Source organism: Chiloscyllium punctatum, chromosome 25, assembly GCF_047496795.1.
Source record: "Chiloscyllium punctatum isolate Juve2018m chromosome 25, sChiPun1.3, whole genome shotgun sequence".
NCBI classification, from domain to species: Eukaryota; Metazoa; Chordata; class Chondrichthyes; order Orectolobiformes; family Hemiscylliidae; genus Chiloscyllium; species Chiloscyllium punctatum.
In genome coordinates, this window is record NC_092763.1 from 33,020,113 (window position 1) to 33,041,535 (window position 21,423).

General features: G+C 38.1%; 1 protein-coding gene across 1 annotated transcript in view; it reads right to left on the reverse strand.

The window, feature by feature from the left end:
• Nucleotides 1-21,423, reverse strand: part of f8 (coagulation factor VIII, procoagulant component) — a 96,223-nt gene that overhangs the window by 66,029 nt on the left and 8,771 nt on the right. The window contains exons 3-9 of the mRNA XM_072594968.1: nucleotides 13,155-13,277; nucleotides 11,572-11,784; nucleotides 10,230-10,412; nucleotides 8,654-8,875; nucleotides 7,027-7,285; nucleotides 3,720-3,900; nucleotides 266-347 (exon numbers count right to left, since the gene is read on the reverse strand). Of these exons, the coding sequence (XP_072451069.1) occupies nucleotides 266-347; nucleotides 3,720-3,900; nucleotides 7,027-7,285; nucleotides 8,654-8,875; nucleotides 10,230-10,412; nucleotides 11,572-11,784; nucleotides 13,155-13,277 (1,263 nt within the window). The remainder of the gene's footprint in view (nucleotides 1-265; nucleotides 348-3,719; nucleotides 3,901-7,026; nucleotides 7,286-8,653; nucleotides 8,876-10,229; nucleotides 10,413-11,571; nucleotides 11,785-13,154; nucleotides 13,278-21,423) is intronic.

A 21,423-nucleotide genomic window follows, 5' to 3' on the forward strand; every position in this document is an offset into this window, starting at 1 on the left:
TCCAGCGCAGTCCTGCTCGTTACAAAGTACACTGATTTTTGATCACAGAGTAGTCTTGCAAGTTCTTAGTGGGGACAATGGGAGCTCTTGTAGTGTAGTGGTAATGTCTGTCCCTCTGGCCAAGAAACACAGGTTCAAGTCCCACCTCCTCTATAAGTGTGTAATAACAATCCTGAACAGGTTAATTAGAAAATATCTAAAGTTAGGGAAGTGCTTACCATTGGGGCTGCATCGACTTTGTCACTCTAACAGAATATCTTCCTACCTTCAGTGTTGTCCACCCTTATTTCTGTCAGTCCATGTGGATTAATATTGTATGGTCTGCTCGCAAGATTCTTAAAGATGATCTGTATCATGTGGAAAAGAACAACATTTATAGATGCAGTGTGCAATTGCTGACAATAATGTTTTCCATAAAACGATTTTCAGTGGGATCTCACATTAAAAACGAAGACAATGGGAAATGTGCGATAGGACTCTGAGAATAATTGACCACAGCATGAAGTTAGAGATTGGAGGCTGATGACATTTAGGTAACATGACAGCACCGGGGATTCATATCTCAATTAGTTGAGGTTAGGGTGTGTTCATCTTTTCCTTGCCAATTTTCTGTGGCTGTGAAATGGATTCAATGCCACCTCCAGGTGGTGCAAAGAGCATGCATGTGCAAAGAGGAAGCAATCATCATTCAAAAGTGGTGACTGATACGTGGAAGTTTATCAAATGAAATGGGAAACTGGCTGTTTCTACTGTCCCCAGAATTATCTTGCCAAGTTATTTGGCTATCAGCTTGGAAATTAATTCCTGAAGTCATTAGGAAGATTAACAACCTCCAAGTTTAGCAGAAAATCATCAGAGCAGACAGAATTTAATAAAGCTCTGCAGTGAGTTCAACAATTAATCTTTTAAAATTGACAAAATGGAGAACCATCTTTAAAAGGGAACAAAACAAATGGCCTGAGGTAGCAACTGGCACGACTGCCTGTCCCACGCCTCACCCTTGAATGAATCAGCATGTGGGAGGAAGTGCATAAAGAAGTGTTCAAGTCAACAAGAGGAACTGATTGTCACTTTTTAAAAATTAATTAACGCAAAATAAATGTGGCGCAGTCTGTGTATGCATCAGCACTGACATCACTGCACACAGATGATCTCAGCAGCAGCGTGTGCACTGATGCATTCTGATGTTTCTCACATGACAGCTAATGACACTGGCCCCACCTGCACATACGCCATCTTATTCACCAGTTTGGAGTAATTGCTCTGACTTTCAGGTTGTGGGAAATAATGCAGATATCAGGAAGTATGGACATTTCCAGTACTGATGGACTCAGCAGGTTGGACATGACTAGGATATCTTGTTAATCTTGTTAGCCTACGGCTCTCTGCCTGTATTCCTGATGAAGGATTTTTGCCCGGAATGTCGATTGTACTGCTCTTCGGATGCTGCCTGAACTGCTGTGCTTTTCCAGCACCACTAATCCAGAGCCTACGGCAAACACAAGTTGCATCAGAAAGTGATTGAGCAAAGCAGGCAATACATCAGCGAATGTGACAGGCATGGACATAAAGATGTTCCACAGTTTTGTGGTGAAGATTGTGCGGGGTGTGATCATTGGTGGTGTGTGTTACAGAGTGGTACTTTATATTTGTTTTTTGGGAAATCTATAGACAGACATTTGTTTGACTAGTACTAACTGTGCTCCTTATAGGCAGCTTCAAAAAATAGGGTGGAAAATTTGACTTGCTACTTAGATTCAGCCTGCAGCACACAAGGCACATAATTCAAGAAAGAATTAAAGGGGCCTGGTGTTATTGGCACAGTGTAACAGTATTCACAGCCCTCACATTCTCTGGAGCACATATTGAGATGTTTGTGCTGTGTGAGATAGCAGTGGCCCATTAAATCTACCATCACAAGTGGAAAGGAGTAGCTGGTAAGATCAATACCAGCTAAATTGCTCCAAGAACCAGTGCAAGAAGGAATGGATTGGCATGACCAGGATTGTCAAAGTAGGATTTCCCATTATAGCTACCTTATTTGAATTGTTTGACTAACGGTGGCCATGCCTTCAGCTGTCTGATCCTAAACTCTGGAATTCCCTTTTTAAATCTCTGTCTCACAAACTCTCTTTTCTCCCTTAAGCCACTTCTTAAAATCTCTGACCAAGATTTTAGCCACCCAACCTGGTATCACCTTTTAAGGACAAATGTTATATTGTATTTGGTAACATTTCTGTGAAGTGACTTTTGACATTTTAATCACATTAAACGCATTAAATCAATGCAAGATGTTGTTAAGTGTTGCAGGTGTCCTGATATGAAAATGAAGTAGTTTTCCCTCTCTCAGGATGACAGTATAGCTGCACCTTCAACAACCACAAGCAGTGCCCATCACGTTGGTGTTAGAAGGCCAGTTGGCCCGAACATCATTGAATAATTGCAGACTGCAGAAGCCTTAGATTACCATTGTGATACAATAATGATAAAGTATGGGCTATCAATTTTTGAATTACATCATCTGTTTTTAATACCTGGGACTTTCTAATACTGAAATGGTTTAAAAAAAAACTGTTGTAAAAGTAGCTGTAATTACCTGACTTCAGGTTAATCCAATAATAAGTAAGAGCCATTCTGAACCAATACTAACATTTTTATCAAAAGGGACTGAAACTAACCAGATGTGAAGAAACCTGCAATTCTTACCTTGACTTAGACCGGTATGATAGATTTCACAGATTAAAGATGAAAGATATTGCTTGCAGTTATACAGTTGGAAAACAAAAACTCAAACATTGGAATGCACAAACCAATTGTATTTCAGGGAGCTGCTTTTGATAGGAGAGATGAATTTGTGACTAGAACTGAAGAAGAGTCTCTGTCAATCTCTCTCCCCCTCTCTCTCTCTCTCTCTCTCTCTCTCTCTCTTTCATCCAGGAAGGACAAATCCCATAGCCAAAGTAAATTGGAAAAGCATTGAAACATTGGGAATTCAAAGCTATTCACAATAACCACAGCTGCTGTTAATCCAGAACACCTCTCAGCAACCATGGTCACAGGTTAAACTTTAACACCTCAAGGACATATTGTAAACGTTAAACTACATGATGTTTTATCATTTTTGGACTAGACACTATCCTCTTGTCAGATTTGTATGTGTGTATTTGCAGTTGTGCTTTATTATTTTCCTATGTATTAGCAATGATTAAAATTGCTTTTACTATTATTCAAGAAAACCTTGGAAATGGCACCTTATTATTTCTGCTGAACCAGTTTATTGCATATTAATAGGAGTGAGATATAACTGAGGTATAACTAATTAGAACATATATTTGTGGCAGCCAATGGAGGAGGTTGACAAAAAAGATACCAATTCATTCCTCCTCAACTGGACTTAACAATTGCCAAAACAAACTTGGACCTAAAAGAAAATTCCAGCAGAAGAACTGACTCAAGCCGAAAATTTTCCATTGAAAAGAATGGCCTTGGGTGTTTACCTAGTATGGACTTGTTTGATTCAGTAGCTTATTTCTGTGTTTCAAGGTAACTTTTAGATTTCCTTAAAAACTGTTTCTATCTTTAAATATATATAAACTAAACATGAACGTAGATTTTAAAAAAGCGCTGTTATCATAATTTCAGTTGACACGTGCAGAATGCTCCATGCCATAACATTTCACTTCTATCACAAACTACTCAAGTATAATGGAATACTTTACCTTAAAGCGATCTCCAACCTCTCCACGTAAAACTGGACCCAGAATCCCCTTTGACGACTCTGGATTTGGCTTGTGTTTTACAACCGTGAAGGTGCTGTCAGTATACTCCACGAAAACAGCCTTTTTATATTCCTTTCCAATTCGGTCTGGACCCCTTTCCAGAAACTTGCGTCTTAACTCACTGAAGGGAGAAATGAGCATGAAAAGGATATATTTGGAAGTAGATTTCATCAATAAATTGCTTCTTTCACCACAATCCTTGCCGTTAGCTGTTTTTTATTTTAATTTAGTTTTTAGGGTTTTTCTGTTGTAATGTTTATTCCAGGGCTGAGACCAGACACGAAAGGACAGTTCCTAAAGTCTGCCCGAAACTGTTTAATGCCAAACTGTTGGGACATAGACAAAGGGGAACTGGAAAGATGAGAATCTGCTGAATAGGTTTAATTTACCTTCACTCAGGACCCTGGACTCCTTTTCTCACCAGCCCTTGCATGACATGGACAGTGGCAAGTAGGTTAGGAAAATCAGAAAAACAAATTTCTGGTGTTGTGATAAAAGTTTAATTTTCCACGCAATGTTTTAGTGTCCAGACAAGAATCCCATTAGTGAGCAGTGAGGCCTATTTACATGTATTAACATCTCATTATTACCTATTCTCATTTCATTTATAGGCAGTTTGCTATTGTCCCAAACAGAAGGGGGAAACCAGAGTTGAAAATTCCCAAAGTCAAAGCAGGTACCTAGTGGTTGCCGCTCACCACTTGCTCTTTTGTGCCTCTATCTTGTTCAGCAGTCACCAATATAGGATACAGTCCACGTACAGTGTTTCCTGCAAAGCCCATTCATCAGACACATAGCAGCCTCAACACATCATCATGGCACATCTCTAACTCATTTAGAATACTTCACTCCAGTTTGACATTTTTCATTCTAATGCTGCTGCTAGGCTTCTATCCATGCAAGGACAGGCACCCATCTCATCCAACAGAGCAATATGCATTTCACAACTATTCACTTGTTTTCTTAGTGGCCACTGTTACCACACGGGGTAAACTCTCCTGCTTAATTTAAACCAGCAACACAGAAAAGATTTATCCCGTGCAGTATTCTGTGAAAATTTGAGAGGCCAAGCACTATCCCAAAGGTCACTATTTAAAGTAAAAAATCAACAACTTCATTTTTTAAAGTATAGCAGAGAATAGTTAACTAACTTACAACTCCTTTCTCTAGCCTTACCTTCCTCTTCGACAGTACTAGTCTGATAAAACGCCCAATTAACATTTACCAAAAATTCAAATTTCATAACCAGCCAGCTATTGAATCTTCTTTGTACCTTCCTCTGTCTTCTTTTCTCCTTCTTAAGGATTATCTTTCACAGGTTACTGATTGATAAAGGTACCTTTTAAAAGAGCTATTCTGCAGGTAGTCTGCATGTGTTGGTGGCTTGGTAGTTCTCCCTCAACTGTTCAATTTTTTCCAGTCTTATCGGATTGTGTCATTGGCTTTTAATATTGTCAATATGATAAATTCAAACTTGATTGGAGTTTGGTATTTTTTGGGGTATAATTTAAACTGATTAGCCTAATTCAAATTTTTGTTTTGTCACCAGGCAACCATACTAGCTGCTGGATCAAAGCGTTACATTGTATCTTGTTCAGAACACTTGGCGCTGTCAGGTAGTTCTGCTAGCTTTTACTTTTCTTAAAGGTACAGTACACTCACATCTTCATAACAGTCAGTCGCTTTACTCCTACTTGGATGCTCATAGCATCTTTGCTTCTCCGTTTTGCACTTTGCTGTTTCTGTCAGAACTTACAGGCTCACAGTCTTTCAGTCTTGCCTTGTTTCTAGAGCAGACACAAAACCAGGCAGCTTGTCATGCTGTATAGTCAAGGAGGTGGGCATGTTGTTGAACTACACCATGATACCTCAACATCACACCTATAGCATGTGTCTGCAGCTCATACAACAAACACACTGCATATACTTCAACCATATCTCAAAGTATGAGGGGAGTAGTCCTCAGCCAAATCAAGGGATTCTATTCCCAGTCAGGGGATTCTATCAGGGTCAGCTCAGGAGCATGGACATTGTCAGTCAGATGTTTGGGCAATTGGGGACAGAAGTTCTGCATCCTTACAGTTAACATTTTCATCTTTTTGAAAGTTTTCCAATATGTTATGCTCCCACATTGGATAATGGCAAGATTTTATATTATGTTATGCATTAGGGAAACAGTAACACTCTGTTAGAAAGAGTTCTAACCCTGGTATAGTTTTAAGGATTGGTAATCTATGTAACTTCATTACATAGCTGCAGTAATAATGACAGTTGATCTGGTAGGTGATGATATAAAGTAGCAATATATTTATGAATATGAGATTTATTTTCCAATGAAGTATTACCCATGACACCTCTGTATCTCAGAAGCTTTATCACTTCCCTCCCACTGTGCGTACTACGGCTGTAGGTGGCTGGCAGGGATTGACCTAGGGCACAAATAGACCTCAAAAATGGTACAAATTCTGGAAGGTCTCAGCAGTGGACAATACTTACAATCCTGGTTACTTTAGGATGATGCAAGAGTGGAACCATAGAGGCATCGTCTACACATAATAAGCAACAAAGAATCGTGTAAGATAACTCCCAAGAGTGCACAGAGGGGAGCTCATCATGAAACACTTTGAGATGTGGACATTTCTCAACTACCTTCTGAAATGGCCACATAAGGATTCAGTTCAAGGGACAACTATGGGTGGCCAATAAATACTGCCCCACTCATTGACACCCACTTATTATGAATGAATTTTAAAAAACTCCTTGAAATTGAAACTCAACCAATTTTTAGTAAAATTCATAAAACCTGTTGTTCCTCATTTCCTCATGGGAGGTGATGGTCTCACGATATTGTTGCTGGACTTTTAATCCAGAGATCAAATAATGTTCTGAGGGCGCAGGCTTAAATCCTGCCATGGATTTTGGAATTTGAATTCAGTAATAATCTGGAATTAGTAATCTAATGGTGACTATGAAACTATTGTCTGCTTATTTAGTTGTTTGCTTTGCCATCCCCAATAAACACTGATATCCCAGACCCTGAAGTTGGGCATTCTGTACAAGTGTCTCCAACTGAACACTGACCTACTCTTGAAGACTCCTTGCTGAAGACTTCTTTCAGAAGGAACCATTATTAGGGACATTGCTGGAGATATGTTGATTAAACTCAGCTCTATTGGTGCTATTCTTGCAGGTGATGACAGTTTTGAAAGCACCCAAAGGATCACCAATGATAATAAAAGGACTGTACCTGTTCATGTTGTCTGGGAGAGTTGGAGCATAATCCCATTCACACTCCACAGCAGCAATATAATAAATCCATTCCATTGACCTGCTTTTGGTTACAGTTGTTCGTGGCAAATAGTTAATTTGTATATGATTGACCTCCTCATCTTCAAATTCAAAATAATCATAACTGTAACTCTCATCTTCCACTTCCTTAATTTTCAAAATTGAAACGTTATCTTCTTCACAAATTCCTTTGATGTTAACATAGGCCTTCATTCCAGCTGTTGTACAAACAACAGCAAAAAAAGACGTGAGAATTTGTTATGTACTTCCAATATAGCAAGCAAACCATTCTCTTGAACAAAATATCCCTATTAGGTAATCCACAATCATTGCATTTACATTGATCAGTAACATCAGCTAGCTTGTATTTGGTCATTTGAAGAACTGAATTAGCCCACTGTAGTCCTCACAAACCGCATGCAAACTTTTGTGAAATAATTCCATTCATCTTAAAGTTTGTAGATTCTTCATAATAGATTTTCAAGTCTTTCAAATGCAAAATGCTCTCAAATAAATGGACTAAATCTCATATTTTCCTAAATGCTGAAAACACAAGTCTTCGTAAGTATTTGGACACTTGTCATCCTTCAAAGTGACTCTATGGGCAAGACAATAAAGGCTGAATACTGATCTGCCATTGAAAGTGCAGTGGAGTGGGAAACTGACCCTCTGCTAAACCCTAACAATAAATTTATTTTACGTACTTGTGCTGAGCAGCCTGGTGTTGCCCAATCCGAAAAAGTATTCAAAAATCAGGAAAGCAGAGTGCTTATCCTGAGACATGTTCCTAACGTCTCACCAAGATGTGCAGGTGGGAAATTTAAACACCCTCCTCCCTTAGCTTGCATAGAACAGAAATCATGGCAAACGAAATCCCAATCCACAATTTTGTTCCCCTCATTTGCCCTCCTTAAGCCCATAGCCTCTTAGCGTTCAGAAATGATTCATCTTCTTGGTTTTGAGTGTAAATTCAATTTCCTCATATTGACCGTTTATTGTACTCACCCAGGTAAGAGATGGGAAAGTTGGGGATTTGAATACATTCAAGCCTGTTAAATAGCAGCAGAGAAGGTAAACACTGGCTGTACAATATCCATTAAAATCTGCACTGTCCTATTAAGCACCTTTTGGTCTTGTGTTAGAGGCAGAGTGAAGGACTTTAGACTCTGTCTCATTTGCTATAACCTGAGCAACAAATGAGCATCAATACGACAGTTGCATTTCCTGTATACTCTACCTTTCTGATGTGTAAGCGGAAGTGCCAGTATTTGCTGCATTATGAGCAGTTATGGGTTTCTTTGTTGGATTGCCTCAAACTGATTTCATGTAGATTCTGACTTTTGAGTATAGGCATTTGTTTTATTCTTCTAGGTAATATTCAGACTCCTGTACTAAAGCTGAAAGGATAGTGCACTGTTGCAAAATCAATTACTGTTTTTACTAAAGATGAAAACTTTTTAAACTTTACAGTTCCTTTACAAGCTGTCATAATTATGTGACTCCTTTTGTTTAAGGAACCGGCAGTTTATTTGCTGGTTTTATATACTGGCATAGCTATCATGGCATAAAAATGCTGTAGTTCTTACCTTGTTGATGGTTTGGGTTTTGGCTGCTCAGTAGCCATTTGCTTTCATAACTTGGGATCATTTCTGCTGTTACAAATGCAGCTGGAGCCAATTCAACTGATACAACTCTGTGATCACGCAGCAGAAGCCCATATCCACCAAAATAAATGGAGTACAACTCCGAGTTTGAGCCCATGGCTATTAGGTGCCAGTTGACGACTTTGTTTTTGCAAATATTCAGATCTGACAAGCAGTAATACCAAAATAATAAATGTCTTTTGAAGGCAGAAAATAAAAATATCAAATCTTAATGCATTATATTTGTTAATGTTTGAGGTTAGAGTCAGATCCATATCAAATAAATCAAAATGTATTAAACTTGAGACTGAACTTCAAACTTTCCCAACACCTATTTCCAGCAATGAGACCAAACAAAATTCCTGGCATAAAAAGAATCTAAGTGGAATCTTCCCAATCCTGAACAACATGATGGGAACTTGGAAATGAGGTCTGACGTGGCCAGCAAGGAGCATCCCAACATCAAGATGAAAAAGATCCATTTTTCAATAAAATGTTGTACAGCAAGATGAGATTCATCCTTGTGAGTGGTGAGAGACCCATTTTTATTAAGACCTCACCATGTTGTCATCTCACCTAATTGATATGCAGTTTTCACCTATGAGCTGGATTGTGTCAAACATCTTTGGTGTTGTTGATTTGTGGACTGTCTTGGTATATACAACATGAGTCACATTTAAACAGGACAGTTCCAATAATTTTCAAACATTATTCAGACACGAACAGGTTTTGATATTCTTATTTAGTATGACATTAAAGTGCTCGGAACAAATTTTTACAAAGCTGCAATATAGGAAATTCATGTGGAGTAAATCAGTGAATAAGAATATTTAACTCCAATAGAACATAGAGACTGTCAGCAAATTTATTGTTTGCTCCATAATTTAGAGAGATTAGGGCCATTCAGCAGCTCAGCACCATGTGTCCATCTTTGATCCATTTCCCTGGATGCCTTTCAATCTGACTAATACAAATTCCAGTCATCCCAGCACCTACAGCTTTTCAGAGCAACAATTTCAGAGTACTACCATCTTTTCTGTGGAAAGTTGTTGATTTCTCTCCTGAAATGTCAAGTTCTAATTTTAAGATTTTTGTGCAACCCTTGTTCTGAATTCCCACACCAGAAACTTTTCCTTGTATTATATACGTGATACCAGATCACTCCTCATCTTTCAAACCTGAAGGAATACAAGCCAGGCTTATTCAACCTGTTCTCTTAATTTAACGCTTGACACCCCAGTATCATTCTGGGAAATGTGCACTGTACTCCCGCAAGCTCAATATGACTTTCCAGAGATGTGGAGACCAACACTGAACACAGGTCCAGATGGGGTCTGACCAAAACACTATCCAATTCACATCATTTTTTTTTCACTTCTCTATTCCCATACCCTTGTAATAAATTCCAATATTTAATTAGGCTTTTTTTGTTTAATTATTGTGTTTAATTATACATTAACAACAATCTGCCTTCATGAATAACTAAGCACTCAGCTTTAAGGAATGTGTTTATACTCACCTGGTAAGGAAACATTGATATAACCATTTATTGAGTACATCCTCCCTTTGGCATTCCTAGGGCCAGGAAGTCTGTATCTGATCCTGTCTGTTTCAAGATACAAGCTTTTACTTTCATCAATGACTGAGAACAAAAGCACAAACTCCTGCCGATCCATTTGCTTTCCAAATTCGTCTAAAGATCCTGAAGTGACAAAATTTACAATTCAAATAACATCATGTTTTATTTGAAGATGCAGAACAAGTTAAAGAAAAAAATGTTAGATAAGTTACATATATCAACTTAGAAAATAGGTTGCAGTAACTAACTATACCTGTGTATATGCAGTTTAGGTTAACTCAGTAGGCTGGATGGCCAATTTGTAAAGCAGAGTGATACGAACAGCATGGGTTCTATTCCTGCACTGGCTGAGGTTACCATGAAGGATTCTCCCTCTCAATCTCCCCCCCCGGCCACCTTGTCTGAGGTGTGGTGACCCTCAGGTAAAGCCACCACTAGTTGTCTGCCTCTAACAGGAGAGCACTTATGGTGCAGTAAGACTATGGTGAGTTTATCTGTATGCAGCAAATTGAAGGCAACAGACTATACAGTCAAAAATAGCTTTAGTAATATTACTCAGTAAAGCAGTAGAATTAAAGAAGATTAATTACGTTTAACAATAGTAGAGTTAGAGAATGGGAGAGTCAAACTCTGTTAAATCAATTTCATCAGATAATATGAGCAAATGAGACTCATGGTCTTTGCTGCAAAATATCACTTGGAATAGACATACAAATTTTGACAGAGGCAGTTGAATATTGGCTGGAATTTTACATCCATTCCAGGAGCTAACAGGCAGGCAGGCAGGGAGTAGGCTGGGTTGTTCAATTGGGTGCAACAACATGGGGTTGCTGTGCCTGCAATCCTCTGTTGCAATTTAACAACTGGCTTGTTTGGTAGTAGATGGCCTGCCTGCCCTTGGCCCAATGGAAGTCCTTCAATGCCAAATTAATGGCCACTGAATGTTTTCCTCCTTGCTCTGCTAGGTAGACCACGGTGACCTGGCTGGGGTATGAGATGTTTGGGTGGTTGGGGGCATGGGGCGCATGTGTTGCTGTATCTGAATGGCCAGCAGCTCTGAGATGAGGACAACTCCAAAATTACAGCAGCAAGCAGTTTACATTCTGATAGTTGTAAAATCTGGTCAGAGCTTCCTAGACAGGCAGAGGCTGGTTCAATTCTTTATCTGGACAGAGTGAGCGGTGGTGGTAATGGTGGTGGTGGGGAAGGGGTGTGGTTGGGAGCGCAGCACCACCCCTTAATGCAAATTTCTGTCTTATTCCTGCATCTTATTCACACTCACCTTGTCTACATACAAGCATGGCTCCAATTAAACCCGAATTGAAATCTCTCACAGGATCCACGTATGAAGAGTAAGCATAGGTAAGACAATTGGAGTCACCATTCATTGGGCCAAGGTCCTTAGTAATTTCCCAGACGTATACGTATTCACCTTTGGGTGGCACTATGTCATCTTTCTTTTCGGGCATGGATGTGTGGTCATTGTATGAAGCTCCTTAGTACAGAATATTCTTAATTAGTTATAACTCACAAAAAGCTATACAGAAAGTCTGGAGCAAAGCAACTGTAATAGTCAGTTTGTTAATGTGTATCAAAATGTCTTTAACTATTTAAGTGTCAGGTTACATTGAAAATATTTATTTAATTACCATGTATAATAGTTTATGACATCCTCTTTATGCTTATATTAAGGACTGTGACAACTTAAACGCCTGTTTATTGTGATCTGGATTAGCCTGATTGAACCTTAACCCAATCTTGTTTCAATATCGTCAAGAACACAACAGTGCTATATTTAGCATCGCTGTGCTAATGAATAGACTTGTTCGTTTATATTGAATTTCATTATCATTTAGTCAAATGGTGGTGTGGAGAAAAGTATAGCATCAAGATTTTTGTAAGTGTTATTTGAAGTGAGGTAATTATTCCATTTGCTGGTGGTCTCGCAGGGTGGGTGCATTTACATTCCATGGCTGTTTATCTGCATTATTTCATACTGCAGTGAACAGAGCCATGATTCTTTCTATAACGGAAAACCTACTCCTATAATTGGTATTAGGATATAAGGCTTAATATGTAAAGATAGATAATTTCTTTGTGTTTGTTGAGTCTCATATATTTGCCAAACTGGAAAACTGGTGAAAGATGACAAATGTTCCTGAATCTAAGACTCTGACACACGCTATTATTGAAAGTAGCATTAGTAGTAGGGTATAGGTTTACAATAATTTATATTCTTCAAGTCCATCCAACGTTCTATACTTTTGGTCGTGGAAAATTATGGGGCAATTTCAGAACATTTCCTTGGTTACTTTTGAAGAAATTATGTGCTCTTGTAAATATGTATATTCTTTTATGTTAAACATTTTCAAACTATTTTTGATATTATGAATGCAATTGTCACAAAGTCACATTGGCATTTGTTGTTGTGTCAGCTTAGCTCAGTCAGGAGGCTATGGATTCAAGCCGAACTCCAGTACTCGTCCACAAACATTTCAACACAAGATGTCAAAGGCATGAATGTTTTTTGGAGCACTGCCTCATAATAGTGATGTCAATCTAATTTATTGTCACAGTTTTGAAACATCAGATATATCTCTTATTCATTATCTATTATTACAACAGTAACTTTGCTTTGTTAGGCCAGTTATATTGATGCTGAAGAAGGTGAAAATGAGTTTTGTAGCAATGATTTCCCTTCTTGGTTTTCAATATGCAAAAATTTAAATATATAAGTGAACTGAAACTGACAAATATTCATATCATGGATAAACTACCATTATCAACTTTGTGGCTAATATCTTTTATTGGCAACATTGTATGGATAATTATCTGAAAGCCTATCAGAAATTATGTTGGACTCACCTTCCGACATCTTCCAGTAGGAGATCCCAAATGGGTGAATGCTGAGAGGCCGCGAAGCCAAGTTCTTAAAATGGATTATAACTTTGTCATTGACTTCAGCTCGAATTGTGGGACCCAGAATCCCTAGGAAATACAGATACCTATGTTTTAATTAGTGTATTTGACTCCTATATTGCTTTATTTTATATATTGTTTTGGATCCATAGGACAATGTCAAATGAGTAAGCAGGTAGGACTTGGGATGTCCTGTGTCACCACCAAGTGCCTTTGTCTTAATAAAACCTTTAATATATCAAACATATTCCCATCAGCTATAATGAAATAAATTAAACCAAATAGAATGTATTGTTGATATTGTGCAGGACTTGTAAGGAAGGTGCTGCAAAGGACCTGCTTCATGGGAAATCAGAATAATAAACAACAAACAATCTGATGGAGTGTGAAACAGAGCAGTTAATTGGGATGAGTGAGCTTGTTTTATTGCTCCTTTCTTACTGAGCAATCAAATTTTCCAATGTCCTCGTAGGTTTCTCTCAGTCTCACCTTTGCTGAACTTTTCTGAAAATAACCAGCGGACATACAAATTATTGCATGTTGGAAGAGAACAGATATGTTTTCTTGACCTAGGGCACAAATACAGATCATGGGACTCAGTATCCGAGTCCAAGTCAAAGAGGAAACACTTTCCAAATTCCAGAGGAAAAATATCTGTCATGTTATGGCACAGATTCAATACCATGTGCCGTTAAAACAGTTACTTTATATCACAACATACGAGGTTCCAGCGTGGATGCATCTGCCTCACCTTCATCATTCACCTTGTTATAGAGTCAGTGTAGTCAGTTGGTTGCATGTGCAACATAAAGCAATATCAGTAAGCATAGAACTCAGACTAGATGTGTAAATCCATAACTTTGCAAGTAGTTAATTTTGGAAATAAACTTCAAATATCTAACTGAAGAAGACCCGAACTATCTGTGGAATATGTTGTGTGGCAGTATATGGGTCTTAGAAGACAGTGGCAGTCAGTGTGCAGTAAAAGATAGTCGTTACAGCCTATTCACAGCAGTAAGTAAAAGCTGAAAAAGTAACAGTGCAGCAAGTAGTTGTGAATTATGTTTTCCTAACAATCATCCATCAATCTGTCCAAGTACAGAGCTACTGTTACAACTACAGCCATAACTAAAGGCTACAAACCTGTGCTGGAGTGCAGAATTTTAACAGAAGCAAGACACATCTGTGACTACTCTCTCTTTCCTTAAAGGAATCAAAAATGGGAGACATACCTGATTCTATTTAAAAAATTAGTTTTTAAAAAGGACCTGAAAGGACAGCACAGAAGTGCTTCTAGAAGAAAAGACAGCTTGTAAACACTGATAAAGCAGTTTCTTACATTAAAAAGGTTTGCTTGTATATAGCCATCTGGTGATTCCACCATTTTTCCTTTTCAAATCAAAGTGAAAATAGAAGAAAACACATCTGCTCCAGTATGTAGCTTTGGAGGAGCCTCAGACAGTGCCTATATCCAATAGATATGACATTCATGCTCCTGTGGATAATGGTGCAGATTGCAGTGAAGATGAGCAAACTGAATAAAACATTATGGTACAGAGTACCATTCAAGTGGGAGGACAAAAGAGAAATTTAATAAGAATGGGCGATGGGAATGGGAATAGTATAGGAATAGACACTGTTCTCTGCAGCAAAGACAGAAAATCCCAAAGGCTCTGTATTGCCCACCTGGTGCCAAGGTACAGAATCTCTTTGGGGTTGTGGAGAAACTTGGAGTGGAGGGAAAGGATCTAGTCAATGTGTTCCACATAGTTACCAGTAATATAGAAAGGATGAGGAAACAGCTTCTACTGAGGGATCTCATAATGTGTAATGAGGCAGGATTAAAAAGAAATTAGATTACATCTAATTACATTAGATTGCCTCATTACACAGTATGAGATCCCTCAGTAGAAGCTGTTTCCTCATTAGATTACCTACAGTATGGAATCAGGCTCTTCAGCCCAACAAGTCCACACCGACCCTTTGAAGAGTTACCCACCCAGACCTATTCCCCTACCCTATATTTACCCCTGACTAATGCACCTAACATTATGGGCAATTTAGCATGGCCAATTCACCTACCTGCACACCTTTGGATTAAACATTAAACCCCCATGCTGCCTCAAATGTAGCTAAGGATACTGTAGGGGGTAGCAACCATAACATGGTAGAACTTCAAATTCAGTTTGAGGGAGAGCAACTTGAGTCTCAAATAATGGCATTTACTGAAATAAGGGTAATTACAGAGAAATGAAGCAAGAGTTGTCTAAAGTCAGCTGGAAAAACAGACTAAGGGGCAGTTGAGTAGATGAGCAGTGACAAACAAGTAGATATTTCATAATGCTCAAAAATATTATTCTGGTCAAAAAGAAGGAACTCAATGAAAAGGAAATCCCAACTGCGGTTACCAAAAGTGTTCGAGGAGAGTATTTAATCAAAAACACTGGCAACAACTCGTGTTAGGTCTGAGGATTGGGAATTTTTTTTCGATCTAGCAACAGATGACTAAGTAGTTAATAAAAAAGGAAAAAAATGATTATGAAAGTCAATTCACAAGAAATATAAAAACAAATAGAATGTGTTTCCAAAGGAATATAAAGAGAGTTGCGAAAGTGAGAGTGGGATCCCAGCGGATGTGGCTGGTACTTAATACTTGGAACAGGAAAACAACAGAAAATTTAAACCAGTATTTACCTCGTTTTTCATTGTGGAGGACATTAAGCATCCCAAAATGTAAAAGGTAAACAAGGTGGTAATGGAAATAAAGATCTTGTAACAGCCTCTATCACAAGGGACAAATATTTGACTAGCTACTGGAATTAAAGACAGACAAGCCACTAGGACACAATAGCTGGCAGCAAAGGAATTTAAAGGAAGTGGGGACATTGGTAGAAACATTTCAGAACTCGCTGGAATCCTGGAGGGTTCATGTGGATTGGAAACCATCAATGTGACATCCTTGTTGAAGAAGGGAGGGAGGCAGAAAGCAGGAAAATGTAGGCCAGTTAGCCTAACAACTGTCACTGTCATTATTAAGGAGGAAATAACAGGATCTTTGGAAAGAGTTAAAATAATAAAACAGAATAAACATGATTTTGTGAGAGGGAAATTGTGTTTGATAAATTTGTTAAAGTTCTTGAAGGACTTAACAAGCAACGTTGATAAAGAGAAACCAGTAGATGTAGTTTATTTTGATTTCTAAATGGCATTCTATGAGATGACATTTAAAGGATATTCACAAGATAGGAACTCAGTTTTGTTTTGGCGGCCAATGTATTCACATGGATTGAAGATTGCTTAACATACAATTTATAGAGTCAGAATTATTGGGTCTTTTTGAGGATAGAAAGACAATAAATTGTATGGTGTCTCAAGATCAGCCCTAGGACGTCAGTTATTTATTATTTATATTAATGACTTGGAGAAGAGGCAGAATGTAATGTATCCAATATTGCTGATCATACAAATATAGTTGGAAAAGCATGTGATGAGGATTGGAATTAAAGTAAAGAATTTGTAAGGGAATATGGATGACTGAATGAGTGGCCAAACATTTGGTAGGTGGAATTTAATGTAGGAAGGTTTAAGGTCATTCACTTTGGTAGGAAGAATCATAAGGGCAGACTGTTATTTAAATGGCGAGAGACTCCAAAAAAAGTGCAGCACAGAGGAACCTGGAGGTTCTTGTGTGAAACACAAAACGTTCGCATACAAGTGCAGCAAGTAAATAAGAAGGCAAATGGAATTTTGCTATAATGTTGAAGTTTCAAACACGGAAGTTTTGTTACAACTGTACACTGTTATTGAAGCTGCACCTGCAGTACTGTATATAGTTTGGTCCCTTGATGTAGGAAAAGATATACTGCCACTGAAGATGGTTCAAAACAGATTCTGTAGTCTGATTCCCGTGATGAAGGCATTGATCAATTGATAATGGTTAAACAGGTTAGATAGGTTAGACCTTTATTCATTAGGATTCAGAAGAATGAGGACTGACTTTGTTGAATGAATAAGATCCTGACAGTAGATATTGACAGCATAGATATTGAAGATGTTCCCACCAGTGGGGGAGTCTTTAAGTAGGCGATATAGTTACAGAATAAGGGGATACTCATTTAGAACTGAAGTGTGAAGGAATTTCTCTTCTCAGAGGATAGAATGTTTGGAATTCTCAACAACGATGAAGGAGGCTAGATCATTGAACATATTTCAAGGGGAGGGAGATAAATGTTTGAAATACCACAGAATTGAGGGCTATCAGAAACTGAGATAAAAGAGGAGTTGAGACATGGGACAGGTCAGTCATGATCTTTAGAATGGTAGTGCAGGCTTGAGGGACTGAATGGCCTGGTCCTGTTTTTCATTTTCTTATATTCTTGTGATATCATCATTCTGCTTTTGTCATGAATGCCATCTTTAGGCAGAAAATTGTTACTACAAGATTGCAATTTTTAAAGAGACACTAACATAAATTTTAAAAAGAGCAGAAAAGCTGACAAAAACTTAGAAACACGCTACTACATAACACCAATTCTCACACTGGCACTTTAAAGTGCAAAGAGATGGAAAGCAAATATGAATAGGTACACATTTGAGCTTCTATCAGAACTTCAATTGTTCAAAGAAAGAACCAAGCTTTATAGATCAGCAGATAACTGATAAAGAATAACAGTCAAATTTTGGACACTAATGGGTTATGGAGAATTAATTCCTCTGGTGCCTCTGATGATGAACGCAAAGACCCTAGCAATTTTTTTTCAAATTTTACATAATCAACTTAAAGTTCAGGCTAGTTTCAGGATGCACAGACTTGAGATGATGTCCTACCATCTTTAAACAGGTGAAACAATCCACTGGTTTGTAGGCAGCTGTTGATTGAACTTGACTTCATGGAAGCTACCTTAGCTGAAAGGCTATTGGGTTTTGTCATTTCTCCTGCATCTATCCAATCTTTTCTGTAATGCACTTCAGGACAAACATAAGGAGCATACCAAGACACACTACTACACAAAAAATGAGGTTCAAAACAATAGCAAGTGCCTGACTCTGGAACAACTACCACAGCATGTTCACTGGAACTTGCAAATCCTGCATGAAATATGGCTTGTTTCACCCATCAAGACAGTATCTGGAAATATTATGATCTATGCAACTTATTGGGCTGAAATGTGTAAAAGGTCCAATCACCATAGAAACTCACAGAGCATCAAAACACTTCACAGCAGAAAGTGAGGAAGAGACCACAAGCATGTTAATGAAGTAAAAGAGGTAACAATGTTCCAGCTTGCAGACACCAATTGGCATGTGGTCAACCTGACATAACACATGGCCACCATCAGAAAGGTGGAAGCATTTCCCTCCAGCCCAAATGATATTTTCCAGAAGGAATGAAGGAATGGAAATGTGCACTGAGTGCCGGTATTGACGCTAGTATAAATCCAAACATCAACCCTTGACATATATACGAGATATACTCAGGAAACTGGCAAAATATAGTATAATCCACACAGCAGAAACTAACTGCTAACAACTGGTCCAACATCCCAAATGTGAGAGAGCATCTTTAGTCCATTTTTTGTGACTTTAAAGTGACATGAGAGTTAAAAAGCTATAAGAAAAACCAGAAGAGATTTTTCAACTTAAAAATTCAAGTATTACATTTTGTTGAACTGTGCAACGCAATGTTGAAGCAGTGAAAGGGAAAATTTGAAATGGCGTGAGACAGCGAATCTTACAAGGTGAGGCACCTTTGCCTGACAACCGCTCTCTGGTTGAGTTACAGTCAGTTAAAAAGCTCTAAATGCTAGGAGGAGGAACACTTCCATAACCTGTGGACAGAAAGCATCAAAAGACCAAAAAAACTTCAAATCTAAAATAAGAAGAAAGCCTGGGTCCATGTGATCAACCATTTAATGAAAGAATGACAATCATTCTGTAGACAATAGCATGCCATCATTGCAAACATCAAAAGGACTGTGAGAAATTAACTGTCCATCTTTTGGTGAGGACTTTGGATCTCTGAAATTTTCTTCAGATTGTCTTTGTTTCAACCCATAGTGCACATGTTAAACAGTTTGTCTTTTGTCTGTCTTAATTGTGATTGAACATGTGTGTATTTGGGATTTTGAGAGGGTATAGCTGAAGTTGCATAAATTAGCTACCTTTCATTTCACTGTCATTGTGAAAGTTAAATATATTACAATAAATAGAGGTATTTTTCACTGTTACTGAGGTAATCCAATGTGAATTGCTTTGGCCTGAGTAGCAGTCAGTCAGGCAGATAGGTCATTTTGGTAGTTTCATTGGGATTTATACAGTTATATATTTTGCGATGGCAATATGATATGATTTTTGTCACAATCTTCCCAGTTATGTGGACACATGCATTGCCGTTATCCATTTTAAATCCCAATGTGGATCCGAAACATTTTACCCTGATGAAACCAATTCACTAGCTATTATTGGTGTAATGCTATGCATGGATCTTTATATTATTATGAGCCACGAGGTGATAGGTCTGTCAGTTGCAACAACAAAGATTCCGCACTGAAACATTGATCTCATAATTTTGTCACAACCAAACAGAGCAGATTCAGCCAGCTACATCAGATAGCTGCAATACCTCAAAAAGACAATTGTCAGTAGATGACCTGAATGTATCCAAAAGGTACCCAAGTTAATACATTCTCTGTGCCAATCAGAGATGAATTAGGACTCTCTCAGAATGTAATCTTCAAGCCCAAATGAGTCATAATTGCACAGACATTCTAGACCTTGCACATATAGATTACATGGGTACAGAAAAAAAACAAGAGACTGTCACATGAAACTTGATATCAGTGCGGACTTGATGGGCCAAATGGCCTGTCTCCGCATTGTCGGGACTCTATGATTCATTCTATGGGTCACAATGAAATAGTTACAATAAGAGCAAAGTCCCATTGATCAGAATGTTTTAGGACAAAACTAGTTGATCAAGTCATATTCCTGAAAGCTCCTTATCTCTCAGACTGAGGTTCATTGTGCTGCTTTTTTCATATTGAATTCTTTGGCATTTTTTGTAAAAAAAAGGGTTGAATAAGCATTTAGTTGAGTTGGCTGATTACAGCCAACAGTATCAGCTAAGACATTGCAATAGACCTATAGGCTGAAGAGACAAAAATGAGCTCAGGTTTCCTTTCCTAGTCAATATGCAGTGATCCTGTTAGAAATGCATGGTTGTTGTGCAGCACAATAACGTCAATATTCCAATTACCATTGTGTAGTTGATCAACAATGCACAGTTCAGATATGTGATCAATGGCTTTACAGGTGTTGACCATTGCTCATTACTTCTACAAATACCAATGATCCTGTTGAAAATTCACAGATCTGGGCAGGTTTAGGTTTATCCGTAATCTCATATTTGATTAGATAAACAACAATAGTATTTAGGGTTAAACATTGACCACTTATGAAGGATATTCGAGGGCACATAGTGTAAATTGAACCACATCCTAGTTAAAGTCTACACTTTCAGGCCAGGCAAGGACAAAATTTGAGGGGAACGGAAAGGGTCTGACAACAACTGTCGGATACTGTATAAAAAGAAATTCAATTCACATGGAAAAAAACATGTCATAATATGACCTTCCCAACATCTTCCAGCAGAAATGTAACTATGTATTTGAGTTATTATGGTTATTGTTTCGAGCTACTTTGAAAGGAAATGCTGTAATTTGATGGATCTACCTGATAGCTGACTATGAATAGCAGGAGACCAGAGCTATTGTACTTGGCAATGGCCTTCATGAAGAGTTGAGTGACAGGGAATAGATTGTGAGACAAGGGATAAGGTTGTGCTGTGAAGATTTCTGAGTGCATGTGATAGATTCGTGTTGTATAATCTTCTCTGTATCATTCCAATTTTAGTATATTGTGATGCAGAAATGAGCACTAAGTATTTTCATACTGAAAGTGGTTTCACACAAACGTACATATGTTCATATCAGGACACAGCAAATTCTGGAAGTGTACTGAAATCATTGTTGGAGAAACTTTCTCACTTAGAAATGAGAACCCAGTCAAGAACAGAAATATCCAGGCAGTGTCATGACTTAAATACATTGGGGAGACAATACTGCCTCATGGATTAGGAAGTCTGACTTCTGTTGCTCAGTTACTTATCTCAGTTGTATCATGAACACAGTAAGCTCAACGGGGTTGTTTTACCCTG